The 17,589-nt window shown below is 43.8% G+C and overlaps 1 protein-coding gene across 3 annotated transcripts in view; it reads right to left on the bottom strand.

Moving 5' to 3' along the window:
• Nucleotides 1-17,589, bottom strand: part of XPO6 (exportin 6) — a 117,163-nt gene that overhangs the window by 19,670 nt on the left and 79,904 nt on the right. For 2 of the 3 annotated variants that reach the window (XM_033217918.1, XM_033217916.1), the window contains 5 exons: nt 16,624-16,716; nt 15,016-15,085; nt 8,379-8,538; nt 4,358-4,450; nt 18-162 (listed from right to left, as the gene is read on the bottom strand). In XM_033217918.1, the coding sequence (XP_033073809.1) occupies nt 18-162; nt 4,358-4,450; nt 8,379-8,538; nt 15,016-15,085; nt 16,624-16,716 (561 nt within the window). The remainder of the gene's footprint in view (nt 1-17; nt 163-4,357; nt 4,451-8,378; nt 8,539-15,015; nt 15,086-16,623; nt 16,717-17,589) is intronic. The other variant, XM_033217917.1, reaches the window with a different exon arrangement.

Here is a 17,589-nt window from a genome sequence, read left to right on the forward strand (position 1 = left end):
CTTTGCTGTTTCGAGACCTTGGTGCTGATTAGCGGTGTGATTGCATCCATGGTAGTAGAGATGAGTGTCACGAACTGCTGCGTGTTCTGCCGGTGAACTTCACTGCAATACTGTGCTAACCAGTGAGAGTAAGCCTGCAGTGCAGCCAGGGACTGAGCATGCCTGCAGAAAGAAAAGATGATGTGATTTTAAAGGTTAAGGTGAAAATATATTAGCGTTCAACTCGTTTTCATAGGAGGTAAGAATTGCATCCACTGCATTTGCTGTTCTAAGACATGGGCAACAGCATAGAAATCATTTACTGGTTCACGTAGAATCTAAAAACTAAGATATTCATCATTTAAACATTGCCATCACTGACTAGAGCACAGAAGGCAGTTAGTCAATGTCTACTGAATCTTACTCAATCTTTCTGTGACACATGCTCACCTAAGAGAAAGGTAAATTATAAAAGCAAAATCAAAGAACTTAAGTGATCACGTGTTGACCTCAGAACTGGTACAAATTTAACATTCATAGCTGCAGACTAAAGCATAGACAACTACCAGGTATGAGAGCTTCATAAACAGAGCTTTGATGTCAGATTTTGGAGTTTAAGCTTCCACCGCACCATATATTCTACCTGGCTAGGGGATAACTGAGGCAACAAAGACTATGTTTGGTTTCAGCAAAGGCTGTACTGACTGCATCGTACATGCAACAAAATATATATCAAAAAAGTATGCAATTCATCAAATATAATAAACAATCAGTCTTAAACAAGGAGAGACAGTTGTCTCAGAGCTTCAAAACACCAGGCCTTCTAACATACCTAAACGTAATTACCTTTCGGTAATAATTAGTAAGCTGTAAGGTGATGCTACTATGAGGTGACACAAAGACAGTGTTCCTCATGGTTTGGGCATTTATTAACGATCCCTGCCTACATCAGTATTACATTGGTGGTTGTGAATTGGTAATTTTTCTATCTTTCCTTTTCTCCTCATTACTTGGCATTCTTCTCTAAAAAGCAGCTTCCCCTCCTCTCATCCTTTGTTAATCACTTTGGGTGTTTGTTTATTTGTTTGTTTACTTGAGACAGGGTCACTTTCTGTTGCCCAGGCTGGAGTGCAGGGGCATAATCATGGCTCACTGCAGCCTCAATCTTCTGGGCTCAAGTGATTCTCCTGCTTCAGCCTCCCAAGTAGCTGAGACTACAGGTCCACGCCACCATGCCAGGCTAATTTTCATATTTTTTGTAGAGACGGGGTCTATGTTGGCCAGGCTGGTCTCAAACTCCTGGCTTCAAGAGATCCTCCTGCCTCAGCCTCCTAAAGGGCTGGGATTGCAGGTGTGAGGCACTACACCAGCCTAGCCTGTTAATCACTTTGAATGAGTAGATTATTTTCATTCAAACTTATATAATTCATTATTGTCCTTATTCTTTGTTGATGACTGAACTGTCAAGTTTGACCAGGAAGAACCCTTTCAAGCTGGGCCCTGCATCCTTTTCACATATTCTCAACAGTCACTGAGCACTTCCTTACTTGCTGACTTGGCAAGACTCGCCAACACCATCCTGCCCCAGACTTGAGCTTTTTTCTCCAAGGTGCTCTGGAGAATGGATTTGAAAAACTAAGACCTGGGGAAAAGGGGTAGAATTGCTACTGGAGTGTCACTGTTTCTAGGACCTTTCAGTGGACAAAATTAGGATATAACCAGATACCACTTTATTTACTTATTTATGTTGCTGACAGGGTCTTGCTCTGTTGCCCAGGCAGGAGTGCAGTGGCATGATCATAATTCACTGCAGCCTCCAACTCCTGGGCTCAAGCAATTCTCCTGGCTCAGCCTCCTAAGTGGCTGGGGCCACAGGCATGCACCACTATGTCCGGCTACCTTTTTTTTTTTTTTTTTTTTTGTAGGGACAGGGTCTTACTATGTTGCTCAGGCTCCTCTCAAACTCCTGGGCTCCAGCGATCATCCCACCTCAGCCTCCCAAAGTGCTGGGATTACAAACATGAGCCACTGTGCCCAGCCTAGACATCATTTTAAAATCAAACTCAGCATCAACAATTACAAGGAAATTTGATATTAAGAGCCTTCTGACATGATGCAAGAGGAAAGGCACACCATTGCCTATTCAGTAACCTTGCTAAAAATGTTTAAACTAAATCTAATACAATGGAAATAATTGGACAAATCCAGATTGTAGGATGTGCTTTTTAAAAAATTAAGATCTGCATCTGCAAAAGGTCCTCAGTCACTCTCACACACAAATGCACATGCAGACATACAAACCCAAGTGGGTGAACTGTTCTAGATTATAGGAAATACATTTAATGTGTGGCTCATGATTAATTAGACCTTGGATTGATTCAAGGAAAAAAAAAGATACAAAAACATTCCTGGGACAACTGAAGAAATCTGAATATGGATTACAGAAGTGATGACATTATTGTATGTATTAAATTATGTGAGGGTTGATAATGGTATCATAGTTATAGAGCTGAATGAATTTATTTCTAGGATACACACACTGAAGGATTTACGGGTGAAGTGACATGTTGTCTGCAATTTATTTTCTTTCTTTTCTTTTTTGAGACAGGGTCTCACTCTGTCACCCAGGCTGGAGAGCAGTGGTGCTATCTCAGCCTCCCAGGTTCAAGCGACTCTCCCAGCTCAGCCTCAGCCTCCCAAGTAGTTGGGACTACAGGCGCAGGTGCCACCATGCCCAGCTAATTTTTATATTTTTTGGTAGAGACAGGGTTTCACCATGTTGGCCAGGCTGGACTCAATCTCCTGACCTCAAGTGATCCATCTGCCTCGGCCTCTCAAAGCGCTGGTATTATAGGCATGAGTCATCACACTCAGCGATGCAGTTTATTTTCAAATGGCTAAGCAAAATAATAATAATAGTCATGTATTGTGTGCAGAGAGGGCACAAGAAACAAAAACCAATTTATAATTGGTTACTCTAGGCTAAGGGTCCATGGGTGCTTATTCCCCTGTTTTTCCCATTTTCTATAGGTTTGAACTTTTTCAAAATAACAAGTTGGGTAAGAAAATGGACTAGTACTTTAAAGTAAGAAAATATAGTTACTGAAAGTTTGAAATTCATAGTGACCACACAGTTATTTTGTATTTTACATTTAAAATTTTATTTTATATCTAGAATCATGTTGTCCTTTAAATTCTGAATACCAAAATAAGGAGAAAGAATATCAAAGTCAGCCTTAGGAGTAAGAATTTCAGTCAATCTAGCACATCTGCAGAGCTCCTCAAGGCTGAAAGGAGGGGCTCTGAAACTCCCAAAATGTGTACAAGTTGTTGTATTTATAAGGAAACTGGCATCTTTCTTGGGAGACGCTTTACAACTTTCTCTAAATTCTCAAAAGGGAAAGCAATATATTTTTTAAAAGTTTAAAACCACCATAGTAAGTAAGATTCTCTTTCCATCGTTTATCTAATCTGCAGCTCAAGAATGCTCTACAGCAGGAGTCAGCAGACCTTTTCTGTAAAAACCCGAGTTTATGTATTTTCAGATTTGTAGGGCATACACTCTGTCGCAGCTACTCTACTCTGCTGCTGTAGTGCAAAACCACTCCTAGACCATATGTAAATGAATGTAGCTGTGTTTCAATAAAACTTTATTTACAAAAAGCAGTCAGTAAGCCAGATTTGGTAAAGGCCACAGTTTGCCAATCCCCTGCTCTCGTCTAAAGCAAGCCTTCTGGGCAGTGAAATCTCTGGGATATTGCCTATCTCCAGTCCCTGTCCTTCCATATGTCACTTTCCTAATAGCATCCCATGTTATCTGCAGAGTTTCTGTAGAGAGTGTGGTTTCCAGATGTCCTGCTTCAAAATAAGCTGCGGTTCTTGTTTAATATGCAAATATCTGAGCCTTATGGCCTTATGCCATTCTGCTAAAATCAGAACCTCCGAGAACTGTGTTCCCCAAACATTCTTCTGCATCCTACAGTATCCTACAGTTTCAGTCAATGATCTACAGGAAAGACTGATGGCATTTCAGGTGTTTCCCATTAGTCCCAACAGACCTATCCAGTCTCTTCTTGCACCACACAGAGCACCCACCTCTTGCCTGTGTGACTGTCTCGGCTGTACTGTTCTTTCCTCCTGAAATGCCTACTCCATAGAATCTCCATCCCAGCTCTCACTTACCTAATTCCACTTTCTCCAACCACCTCTGCCCCAGACATACAGTGAAAAACTCTCTCTCTCTTTCTAGGTTTGCAGTTTAAGAGTTTTTTTCCCAACTCATGGCAGCCACTACTGTTCCTTGTTCTCAATAAAATCATTTGGAGATTGGGGGCAAAGTCTTTCCTAAAAATGCACAAACATCAAACTCTAGACTTACACATCAATGAGGTCAGGTTTCAGTACTGATGGCACAGCAGTTTCAATGTTGTACAATTTTATCTGAGATCCATACAGAGTGACTTTGACCAACCTGTTGGCAAAGAGGCAGGTAAACAAGAACATTCAGCTTATGAACTAAGACAAAACAGACAGTAGTACGAAGGCTGGTACCAACGAAGAGCGTAAGGGCAGACTTTTTCCATATACAAAAAAGAATCAAGACCAGACCTTCAATTTTATGCCAAGGAAATATTCCAAGATATGCATAAAGACTTATATACAAGCATATTAACTAAAGCCTTATCGAAAGTGTCAAAAATTTTGAAAACGATATAAATATCCAATCCAGAGGCGGTAATACAATGTAATATATACAATAAAAACAATGCTTAGAGGCATATTTAATGATAAATATTCAGGATGTTTTAAACATGACATGGTTGTACTAAATATATATACAGAATATATCATGAATGTTCATCTATTAACAGAAGACAGGCGGTAAGAATTTTCACCAGAATATGCTTATTGGTACCACTTGTTTTAGGGGAAGGATAGAGTGGGTAGATTATGGATGATTTTTTTCCCTCTATTTTTCTGCATTTCCAAATTGTCTACAATTAATATATAATGTTTTATAAATGAGGAGAATAAAAAATAGTCTTTAAAAAGCAGTCAGGGTGTGGTTGCTTATGCCTGTAATCCCAGCACTTCGGGAGGTCAAGGTGGAAGGATCACTTGAGGCCAGGAGTTTGAGACCAGACTGGACAACAAAGTAGGACCCTGTCTTTTAAAATTTTATCCAGATGTGGTGGCACATGCCTGTAGTCTCAGCTACTTGGAAGAGGCTAGGTAGGGAGGACAGCTTGAGCCCAGGAGGTTGAGGATGGACTACGCCAGGTTCATGCCATTGAACTCCAGCCTGGGTAACAGAACGAAACCAAAATCCTGTGGTTTTTTTGTTTTGTTTTTGTTTTGTTTTTTAAAAAAAGAAGACCTGCTCTTTTGGCAGTTTATCGAAATAGGATGACACGGGCTTTTCTATAAAATTGATAATGATAAAACTGTCTTAGTTTTTTTTTTAAATCATTTTTAAGATGAAATGTTTCAGATGGGTTGATATATAATAAAGAAAATAGAGCAAACTGTCCACCAAAGAATCTATGTGGTGGGTATATGGGTACTCCCTATACAATTCTTTCAACTTGTCTTCAAATCTGAAAATGTTTGATAAAACTTTAGAGGAGGGAGATGAGAGGAGCGAATGTTTCCAGAATAGGTGGAGGTGTTTTATGTTCAAGTACAATTCTTTCAGAAGCAAGTTGTTGAGCCCACTGGTTGCTCAAGGGCTCACTGGATACTAACGAGCATTAAACATAATAACTAATAGCTCTATCTAGTGGGAAATGGGAAATATCTCTTTCATTACAGACAGAACAACATTCCTTTTGTGTGTGTGTGTGTGTGTGTGAGACAGGGTCTTGCTCTGTCACCCAGGCCAGAGGAGTATAGTGATCTTGGCTCACTGCAGCCTAGACTTTCCGGGCTCCATCGATCCTCCTGCCTCAGCGCCCCCTCCCATAGTGGGGACTACAGGCACATGCCACCACACCCAGCTAAATTTTTTTGTCTTTTTAGTAGAGACAGGGTTTCGTCATGTTGTCCAGGTTGGTCTTGAACTCCTGGACTCAAGAGATCTGCTCACCTCAGCCTCCCAAAGTGCTGGGATTACAGGTGAGCCACGACGCCTGGAGTCGAAAGACATTCCTTTCTGAATGAAGGGGAAAAAACCCAAGACCTGGCTAGTTTCTCTCTGCCTACTCTGGGTGGAAACCTGGAAGCGGATGCCAGGGAAGGCAGTGTTTGTCTTTGTCCCAGCATAACAATCAACTAAGGAACTTGTTACAAATACAAACTTGTATTTGTATTTCTGATTGCTGGGGAGCAATGAGAAAGCAATCAAAAAGGAGCACTTCCGGCCAGTCAAGAAAGTGAGGGAAAAGAACTAAGGTTCCCGAAGTCCCACGAAGTCCTCGTGATCAGAACAGTTATCAGAAAACAATATACCAATATGCACCTGGTGTTTAACTCTAAATCCTGTTCTACACTAAAAATGCATTTCCAAACATCTTTTAATGTGTCTGTGTTCAGCAGTTTTAATATTAGCTTTGCTTTATGTAACCAATAAAAGAAAACACTGCTAATCATACTGGCTATTAAGGTCACATAGTCATAACAAGAGCCTTCTCTCACATATTAATCTAAATGAAGACAAAATATTAATAGCAAGTATGTTTAAGCACTGGGCTTGCATATCTAAGCAGTGCAGAAAGATAGGGACCTATCAAATGATTCAGGATCTTTGAGACATCATCTCACTACAAAGTTGAGATGACTGATATATATATATATATATATATTTTTTTTTTTTTTTTTTTTTTTTTTTTTTTCCTTTTTTGAGACGGAGTTTCACTCCTGTTGCCCAGGCTGGAGTGCACTGGCGCGATCTCAGGCGATTCTCCTGTCTCAGCCTCCCGAGTAGCTGGGATTACAGGTGCATGTCCCCACGTCCAGCTGATTTTTGTATTTTTAGTAGAGATGAGGTTTCATCATATTGGTTAGGCTGATCTTGAACTCCTGACCTCAGGTGATCCGCCCGCCTCAGCCTCCCAAAGTGTTGGGATAACAGGCATGAGTCAGTGTGCCCGGCTGACTGACAGATATATCTATACTGCTTAACAGAGTAAATTCAAATAATGGACTTATCTTTGGATTTCAGACAGAAAAACATGTCTTATCCCTGCTAACCCTCAGTGCAAATGGGCCCAGCACAAGAAGAAGAGGAGGAACCACTGTGGTCTGGAAAGAGAACAACATGTGGACCCAGAAAACTGTTAAAATCCACTCTCCCTCTCAAGGACTGTGTGAACCGAGGCAAGGCACTCACATCGCTGAGCCACAATGTACTCAACAATAAAACGGCAATGCCTGTATCTCAAAGTACAGAATAAAATGAAAGACCATGTGCAAAAACACAGAAAATGTCCTACTACTGTGTGCTATTATTATTATTAATATGAATCTGGCTTTTAAGGGATTTAAGCCCTTTGGCTATCTCTGCTTTTCAGTTAAGAGGTGGCAGTGAAGTCCGGCATGCATGCACCTAGGCTCCTGAGGCTCACTTCTCCTCTGCATGTCACCAGTGATGCGGCTGCTAGGCCAGTTGAAGCATCAGGTGTCTTGGCTTTGAGCTGGATCCACATCTACTCAGTTTTGATCTAACCAATTCAACAGCTGCCTTGAAATGATCTAGATGTCCTGTCAGTTACATCTTGGGTTTTTTGAAGGGAGAGAGGGAGGAGGGACTGGTGACTGAGTAGAATCAAATGTTCCTCAGCAAGTGCAGCTGTAAACCTGGCGTGAGACCCAAGAAGGAGGAGAAGAAAAGGAGCCCAGTGGTGAAAGGCTGGCAACCACCTTTCGGGCCAGGCACGGAGGCTACCCAGCTTTCACTCTTGAGGCCCTAATGGGACTGGAAAAAAACACAAAAAGCCCCACCCTGTGCATCTAGTTGCCTACTTGGACAGTGGAGTTGACTCCTTATCAGTAGGACTTTCTTAATATCTCTTTATCCTATGAGGAAAGACATGAAGACTGACCTCTCCTGGTTTCTCCTGGGTCTACAACTGTGTTTACATTTATACACAAGATCTTCAAAGAAACAACAGCTTAAATAGCTTATCAGGTGTTCTGTTATGTGCTAGGCACAGTGCTAAGTGCTTTATCTCATTTAATTCTCACACTAAACCTATAGGAAACTACTTCTACTTCATATTGTAAATGAGGGACCTGAAGTTCAGAGAGGTTAAGTAATTTGTTCCATATTAACTCGTATGTGGCAGAGCCTAGATTTACCCGGGCCCACAGCGGAAGCTATTGGCAATATGTTGCCCCTCGCACAAGAAGGTAAAGCTGAACTCGGAAGAAGGAACAGCTCCATGAGGTAGCTGCCAGCCTACCTCTCCACGACTGTGAGGGCATCATTGAACCGTGCAGCAAACACATCCCCAATAAAGTACTCAGCCAGGCGGCCCACAGCCTGCAGCAGGGAGCTCAGGTCTCTCAGGGAGCAGTGCAGACGCCGGCAGTCGTTCTCCGCCGTGATGTTCAACCTGTGTCCTGGAACACAACACCCCAGACAGTTTTCCACAGGAAGACCACGCTTTAGATACTACATATACTTGCTCGTCCAGCAAGCCACACCCAGCAAAACCAATTCTCGAAACAAAGCAACCCACGGGCCGCTCCCCAGTACTGAGCACTGGGCCCGGTCTCCACCTGACACTATACATTTGTGCTCCAGAGGCCAGGGACAGAGACAGAGTTGGGGGGAGGGGCAGACAGCCTAGGGTGTGCTAATGTGGAGGGAGCCCCTGATCTGATTCCTTTTGATCCTGTAAGGTCCTGACACCACCACTGTTACATACAAGGAGGCACACCCAGTGAGGCCCAGGCACTTGCCCAGCACGTGTCACATTTCCGGGGCAAGGCTGTTGTTCTACACTGAGTCTATGTGACTCCAAATCTGTTTCCTTTGGCATAGGGCCCTATCTCAGAAGGAAATTTCCATGGCCCAACAGTTAGGACCTGCCCCTGGCTAAGAGAGGAAGGGTACACTTAGCTCTCCACCCCTGAAGGCTGGGAGGTGGCACAGTATGAAATAAAGAGCATGGGACTTGGATTCCGAAGATACAGATTCCCTGCCACTTCCAGGCTCAATGCCTCATACAACCCTCCTAAGCCTCAGTATCACTATTATAAGGGCCACGTTAAAATATATAACCCTCTAAGCTACAGAACACTGTTCAGTATTTGTAATTATTATAAATAGCAAAGAACTAGTGAATTACTAAGGTCTGAAATTTCCTTACTTTTCAACACAACTTCTTCAAACTGAACAAGGAGGATGCTAAGATGAAGGACAAAACATTCTCCCTTGATTCGGTCACTTCCTTGGTTTTTGGATCTCGCTCTTCACAAATGTCCACAAAAGATAGTAAGAATTTTCAGGCCGGAACACAGACCTGCAGGTCTGATTCAAGTCCTTCTCACTGACACAGCAGGAGTGAGGGTGGGGTGGTAACACGACTAGGGCACTGTTCCTAGGGCACCTACAATCCCAGCACCCCCTAGGTACTTTCCACACCTGCTCCCTCCCCCTACTTCAGTTCTCTCCTGTCTCTTAGGAGGCAAGACTCACACTGGTCATCACCAACCCTCCTCCCGCCGTGCTCCACAATCAGCTTCCCAGAGCCCAGACTAAGCTTGCAGCTCCCCTGAAGCAAGGTGCTGAATCCTCTGGAGGCTCTCTCCTGCTAAAAGGGGAGAACCTAGACTCTCCAGTATCAACTCAGGTCTCTCATGGCCTCGGCACCTTCTACTATGCCACTATGTCATCCAGACCCAACGGTAATTCCCCAGAGCCTCGTGTCTCTGTGCCTCTGCCTAGACTGCCCATCATTTCATCCTCTGCCCACCCAAGTTCTGCAAGCTCCTACGTAGCCTCCAGCCTCTCAGGGGCATCCTCTCTCTGTGAGGCCTCACCCCTCCTGTCTTCCTCCTTGGCACCCATACCCATAAGGAGATAAACTGATGATTTACAAGACCATCTCCTTACTGACTACAAAATTCCTTGCGGTGAGCAGCTATGTCCAGCAGCCAGCACAGCAGCTGGTACAGAGTGAGTGACCGTAAATGTATGAATGATTTAGATGCAACAGAACAGACAGCAAACTAGAGCAGGACAGGGAGACCCAGGCAGCTTCCTTCCTCACCCTGTCCCTGGGAATACTGGCATGTATTACTGACAGTAAACACGGATGGATGGCACCTGTGGAAAGGAAGGGTTGACACCTACAAAGCAAGTGTCAGATGAAGTAGCAGGCTGAATGCCTCGATCCACCGCCAACGTCAAGGGATGAGTTCCGCAACAGTGCCTGCGACAGCCCCCAAAGGAAGACAAGAGGCTGGAAGACCGGACAGAGGCCACATCTCAAGGAGGAGGAGAACGAAAGAAGAGGTAACTCATGGAAGGACCTTAGACAGAGAGGGCCAGTGACAAAGGCTGGTTTTGACCTGCCCCAAATCACCTGCTCCTGCCTCCTCCACTCCACAAGGACAGCAGTGCCCTGGCACAGGAACAAGATTCCCAGCCTGAGGCAGCCCCTCCAGAGGCTGTCGGTGCAGCTAAGGAGTAAGCCAGTTTCTCCAGCCAGAGCAACAGAATGACCACCCCACCCAGCCAGACGAGCTCACGGAAACAACACACTGAGAGGGATTTTTCATCACGCTGGTTGTGCGAAAGAGAACACGGACTTCATGGGCTACAGAAAGAGACAGCCCCAATCTCTCAGTTAACTGAAGTGCCACAATTATACACCCTCTGAATGTCAATGGGATTTTCAAGGCTACATCTACGCAACCAACTCCCAGGGTCAACTTCTAAAACCTCCTGCTCCTCTGCACATCAACCAGACCTCAGGGCTCTGTGGGAATAAACTCTTATGAAAAATACACCCTGACACTGGGTATGGCATAGTACAGGCCCAAAAAGAGGGGAGGCCAGCTTTTCTTTCTCAGAGCAACACCAGGGATCACTGAGTCTGCTTCAGTAGCCCTTGGCGCTCTCTGCATGCTCAACCTTCATTTTGCACCTCCACCTCCCCCCAGGCTCTACCTTGACCACCACCAGTTTCTAACTTCTCTATGGTATCCAATCCCTTCAGTACCCGCTGAATACCTGAGAACGAGCTTCTTAAATATTTTAAGTGTGCAAGGGGAACACTGTTATTTTTTTTAAAACCAAACCAAAACACTACCCTAAATCAAGTTTCCATTTGAGTATGGTCCTTAATAGACAATTACTAGAGAGCTTAAAAGTCACCCTGATCAAGCCTTCCCCTCTGCCCAGCACTTACCCTACACACCTGGCCCTTCAGCCTCTTCCTGGACCTCGGCTGAATGCTAGGGAGCTCAAGGGAGCCCTTCCATCTCTGGACAACTTGGTCACAAACATGGGTAAAATATGTCTCCCTGTGATTGTTCATCAACCCCTGGCCCACTCCTTGAGGGTAGAACACAGAACAAGCCAAAGCCTGCTGACAGCATGATAGCCCTGAGGATGCAACCCCTCATTACCCTCCTGAGAATCCTTGCCATCCTGATCCCTTCCCTCTGAACTTGTCCTATTTCGTCTAGCAAAGAGCAGTACCTAGGATGAAAACTATGGGTACCTGGCATCCAGTACCTAGGATGGAAAACAGCTTGGAAGTGCTGGGTGTGTGTTTTAAACTGTGAGTTTGAACAATATGAAACTGTTGACACGATCACTTCTGACCCAACAAAACTGCAATTCCACACAGTTCCACTTTGCGCATATGTGCATCTAAGATTCATGTTCATCAAAATCATAGCTGGTTCTTTCCTGTTCTATCTGCAAGGCAGACAATCACATGGGCAATAAATACCCCAGGTCAAATTCTCTATCTTGACACCCTCCTCCAGCCTAGAAACCTATTATCACCACCACAAAAGTCACGCAGGGCATCAAGTAGACTTGAGGGGACAGGCCAGCATCCCACTGTGAAAAGCTGTTCAGATCCACCCACACTTTCTTATGTATGGCCAAGGCTTAGATTTTCCCCCAAAAGCACAGGACATCTGCAAGGTAGAACCTTCAGATGAGAATGCTGAAAGGTTTGGAGGCATAAAACACCATGTCCACATCAAAGTCCTATCTTCCACAAACCAAGTCATCCTAAAGCTGTTTAGATATGACTTAAGCCACATCCAAAGAACAGCTACTTGGCAAATCACTGCCCTAGGGAGGAAAAAAAATCTTAAACATAATTTAGTCTTCTCTTTCTGAGGAGTTGAGGAAGGTATAAAAACTGGCATTCAGGTAGTTTCCTCTGAGAGAACAAACAAATCATAATCATAAGTCATAAACAAACCCAAGCAGAACAAACAATTTAAGTCTAAAAATCTTAGATAAAATTTTGTAGACAAAATAATCCCTTAGACAGGAAAGTTTGCATGGGTACCCAGAAAAGTTAAAGGGTTACCTAGAGGAGAAATACTGTCTCAATGAAGGAAGATCTCAATGAGGGATGGCAGAAGTCAAATACAGAATGGAGGCACAGACATCAATGCTGTGCAAGGGGAACACCACCAATGAGGATTTCTTAACCTACATATGGTAGAAAAGACAGACAGAGGGAGCAAAGGATGACCTGCCAGGAGCCAGAGCAGCACACAGCAACCAACGTGGCCCAGCAACACAAGCTGTGCCTTGGTCTTGACAGGGAAGTGGAGGCGGGCTCAGCAGCAGGAAGGGAAACAATGCAAAGCACACAGGATCTGCTCAATCCAGCTGCTCTGACAAAAGCAAAAGTGGGAGCCTTCCAGGCTAGGTAACCACACTGCAGGCCTCAACCACACTGCAGGTCTCACTGCTGGCCAAAATGTGCATCCCATTGTCAGATACGGTCACAGTACCAGGAGTAAGCAAGAATCTCAGCTGGTGCCCATTTACACAGGCTCCAGAGGAGACCCAAGAATTAAAGGCTGGGCTAGAAAGTAAATGCAAATGCAGGAGGACCCAGAGCCTATCAGGGACGAGAGGGCACAGTTTCTGTTGAGGGTCATAAGGCTGGTGTGGCACGGAGGTTATTTGAGGGGGTAAATGGCTATGGGAACCAGGGGAAAAAATGTACTCAGAGTTTCCGTTTGTTAATAGCCTTTGCACTGGAAACTTGGCTTCTGAGCCACCAAAAATTGGGGAATGCTTTGTCATGGATGAGAGAGCTTGTTTTAAAACAGGAAATAAGCATTTCTCCGGCCTGAGAGGTTTTGCCACTGGAGTACAAGCCAAGGATCAGTGCTGAGGATGAGATTTACAAATGATCTGGAAGAGCGGAGTTCTATGAAATTGCCAGTAAATAGGCGTTAGCGAAAGCAAGTATGTGGTATTTCCTATAGGAAAAAATAAATCACATTATCCTTCTAGGGTGAGGAGCTCAGAATTATCAGCTATGTCCCAGATATAGAGTTTCAGATTCACTAGACTTTCACCTAAAGACAGACACAATGGAATGTAAAAACGTCAGCTTTTACAAAAGTAAACAGGACACTGAAGGGTCAAGGTGGGGGAGGAAAGAACACCTGCTTGGTTTTTTTTAATAGATCAAGAACAGTGTCTTCAGGGTCCTGAGTACATTCTAATTTGAATAGTGGTCCTGAAGAAAAGACCACCTGGGCATGATTATTCCCAAGAATGGCTTCTGGAAACATCTGTAGCACTTCTACACAGCCAAATGATTTTCATTAGTGGTGACAGCACATTTTACAGGCATGTTTGTTTTGAAAGTGCCTTTTTAAAGTTTTGTCTTTTTAAATTTCTTACCCTATCTACAAAGTCAGGGCCTACATTCAGGACATGCCAAGGCCCATCAGCCTCCTGGGGCCCACTAGATTATTTAGAAGCTTATATAGTCATGGAAACCAGCCATCACAGACCACCAAGGACAGCCTCGGAAAGAGGCTCCCGTGGAGGATCTGCCATGAATTACAAGCTCATCCAGGAGATGGGCTGCACACTGGGCAGCTCTGTGCTGGGCTGAAACAGCAGTTACCCAACGCAGGGGCTGCAAGCCAGAGCCAGGACAGGTTCCATAAGAAGCACGCTGGAAAGAAGGAAGGGCGGTGAGAAGTGGTGCACAGCAGCTGATGGGGCAGGGAGGACACACGTGGCTTTCAGTTACTGGTGTTTTCAGCTGACAAAAATCAATGTCAGATGCTAGCTATTTCAACGTTGACAAAAATGAATGTCAGATGTTAAGCTATTTCAACGTTTTGTCATTCCCTATTATACCATCATGAGACTAGTACCAACAAAGCCATGGGAGCCCGGGTAAATTAACATCTCTGAACATCAATTTCCTCTTATGTAAAATAGGGGAAACTAGTAATAGCACTTACACCTCACAGGACAATGGAGAGAATTAAGTAATATAAGTCAATAACACAGTGCCTGGCATGTAATGAGAGCCACAAAAGGAAGCTACTACTATTATTGTTATCAACAAAATAACAAAGAAAGCTAACCCTAAACCCCAAGCAGGCAGGGCCTGTAAACAGCAGCCAAAAACCTTTCCAACCAGCTCTGGTCGGAGCCCCTGGGGCCATTTGCAACAGGTGCGGGGGGCGGGGGGGCGGGATCACAGACCATCAGCTACGCTATGGCCTTCCAATTCTAGAGTGTGCAGGAAGCAAGAAAGCACAAGGCCATGTTTTCCCTAGTACACCTGCTGGTTGAAAGGACATAAGGAAATATTAGAGGCTTTTTAGTAAGTCCTGTCTCTTTACTCCAAATCAGTTTCTTTTCCAAATACCTCCTTGGAATACACTGTCATGACCTCATCTTTTACCTCCCCCACAGCTTCTTTTTATCATAAGCCTTTAAAAACGTTCCCTGTTTAGAAGTGGGGAGGCCGCAGTGAAGAAATCATGTTCCGACAGCAACGGCAGCAGTAATGAAGTATCAGTCCAATGGTTTTTTGAAAGTTTGGTTAAATTAGAAAATAAAAATCAGTTTACCTGACCCTGAAGTGACTATAAACTGCTGCAATCCCAAGTAAACTTCTAAATTGTCCTGAAGAACTGGGAACTGAAAACAAAGAAACAACAAAAAAAAATTTAAGTAATAAATCAAGTTTTAATAGCATTTTAACAAGTTTTAATAGCATTTAACATAACAAGCAACTAAGGGGCGAGGAACAGGATCAAAACCTTTTCTCTAGGAACCTTTAAATGCAGCTAAAAACCTATGACCACTCTTCAGAGCACCCTCCCACACTACAGTTTCTACAATTGAAAACACCAATTAATACACAGAAGAAGAAAGAAAACGTATTAGTTCGACCCTCTTTTTTTATTTTTATTTTTTAAAGCAAAGGACACTGTGGTATGAATATTACATTCCTAACAGAGCAGATCAAACCCTGAAATGACCTACACCTTCTAGAACTCTGAGAAGGGACCATATCTCCCTTCAAATCCAAGGGAACCTCTACATGAGAGAAATGTCAGCTATGCCTTATTGAAGTACATGGAAAAGTGAAAAGATGGGCCTAATTATTTGGAAGTCAGTTCCCTTGCTCAAGTAGCAGTCAGAACATCATAACCAGAGCTGCATCTTTCTTTCGCAAGCTGCTACACTCACCAGTAAGATTAAAACGTGACTAGCCCCTAAGAAAGGCAGAGATGGCAAAGTAAAACGAAGCTTTCCAGGAGATAACACAAATATAGCTAGGTCATTCAATGTAAAAGATGACGCTATGGCCAGGGGTGGTGGCTCACGCCTGTAAATGCCAGCACTTTGGAGGCAGAGGTGGGCAGACGACGAGGTCAGGAGATCGAGACCATCCTGGCTAACACGGTGAAACCCCATCTCTACTAAAAATACAAAAAGTTAGCTGGGTGTGGTGGTGGGCACTTGAAGTCCCACCTACTCGGGAGGCTGAGGCAGGAGAATCGCTTGAACCCAGGAGGTGGAGGTTGCAGTGAGCCAAGATCATGTCACTGCACTCTGGCCTGGGCGACAGAGTGAGACTCTGTCTCAAAAAAAAAAAAAAAAGAATTACCCTAATAACTGCCTTGCCTTGAAGAAGAGATGAATTTAATGCAAATCTCTCTGAATAACAAGCACCACATAGGAAAGGGAATCAATCCTTACATCTAAAGATTCCAGCACATATAGACACAGGCAGAGAAAGCTAGCAATTTGCCAAGAGTGAGCTTTACAACGGCCAGCTTTTCAGCAATGTAACTTCTATAAGTAATAGCTCCTACTTGGCCTGGCCACTTGCAAGCTACTGATAAAGGTATTAAGGCTTTAGTCAAATTCCTATTATATCCAAGACTAAAGAGGGTTCCAAAAGTAGGTTTAATATTTTGTGGAAATGTTAGTATTTGTTCAGTTTGAGTAACAGTTAAATGGTAATTATTATTCTGTTTTTAAAAAGTACATATGGGGAGGAAGGGGAGGAGAGACAGAGAGAGAGAGAGAGAGAGACAGAGAGACAGAGAGACAGAGAGAGAGAGAGAGAGAGAGACAGACAGACAGACAGACACAGGGGAGTCAACTAGCCAAGCTCTGTGTACAGGAAAATCGCACACTTTCCACTCCCCCGGACGGCGCATTACCAGTGTAGAGAAGGCATGCGTGGGCAGGAGCTCCATCACTTTGGCCACCACCTCCAAACTCTGCCGTAAGTACCGCTGCCACTCCGTCTGCTGCTGTGGGGGAAGCACAGGAAAATCAGCTCTCCCAGAATCCTCTCATCTTCCTTGCCAACCTCAAGTCCACTTTCAGAAATAAAATTTTGAAGAAATGGAAAATGATGGAACCAGGTTATCTGGTACAATAAAAAGGCCAAGCTAGAATTTTTTTAAAACAATGAATTAATTTCATAAAAAACGATTTCCTAGAAAGTAAATGATCCACATAGAATAACCTATTTTCCCCGCTTGGGTTACAGGATACAGAGATGGAGAGCCACTTGTGAAATCACCTGTTGGAAATGATCACACATCACCTTCTGACACAGTCCACTACTGTGTCCCTATCCAAATAACCGACTGACTCAGTGCCATTCAGAATGGGGTCCACAGCCAGTCAGCAAAAGCATCCCTTGGGGGGGCTGTCAGAAATGCAAATTCTGTGGTCCCCACCCTGAGCCTCCAGAATCAGAATCTGCTTTAACAAGCTGTTCTAGTGATTCTTATTCATGCTGACATTTAAGAAGCAAGACATGTCATTCCCCTTTTGGGAGATGAGGACGTTATTGCTTAGAGAAATGCCACACCCAGCCTTCCAATCTCCTCCATGCCCTAGGTTGCAGAGCTTCAAACCCAGGCCATCTGGCTCTAAGCAAAGGGCTCTCTGTAACCCAAATATGACCACCCATAAGCTCTTGACCATGCCACAGTCACTCTAACTTTCAGAACAGCAGCAGTTAATTTGAAAAATTTTAAGCACCTAATGGTTTTAAAAAAAACAAACAAACACTGGAATTGTTTCCTTAAAGATATTTTCCTTACTAACGTTGGGCACATCAGCATCAGAAAATTCAAGACCGATTTTAAGAAGTAGAAGTTTGCATAATATAC

The sequence above is a fragment of the Trachypithecus francoisi genome, unplaced genomic scaffold (genome assembly GCF_009764315.1).
Source record: "Trachypithecus francoisi isolate TF-2019V2 unplaced genomic scaffold, Tfra_2.0 Lachesis_group10, whole genome shotgun sequence".
Classification (NCBI taxonomy): domain Eukaryota; kingdom Metazoa; phylum Chordata; class Mammalia; order Primates; family Cercopithecidae; genus Trachypithecus; species Trachypithecus francoisi.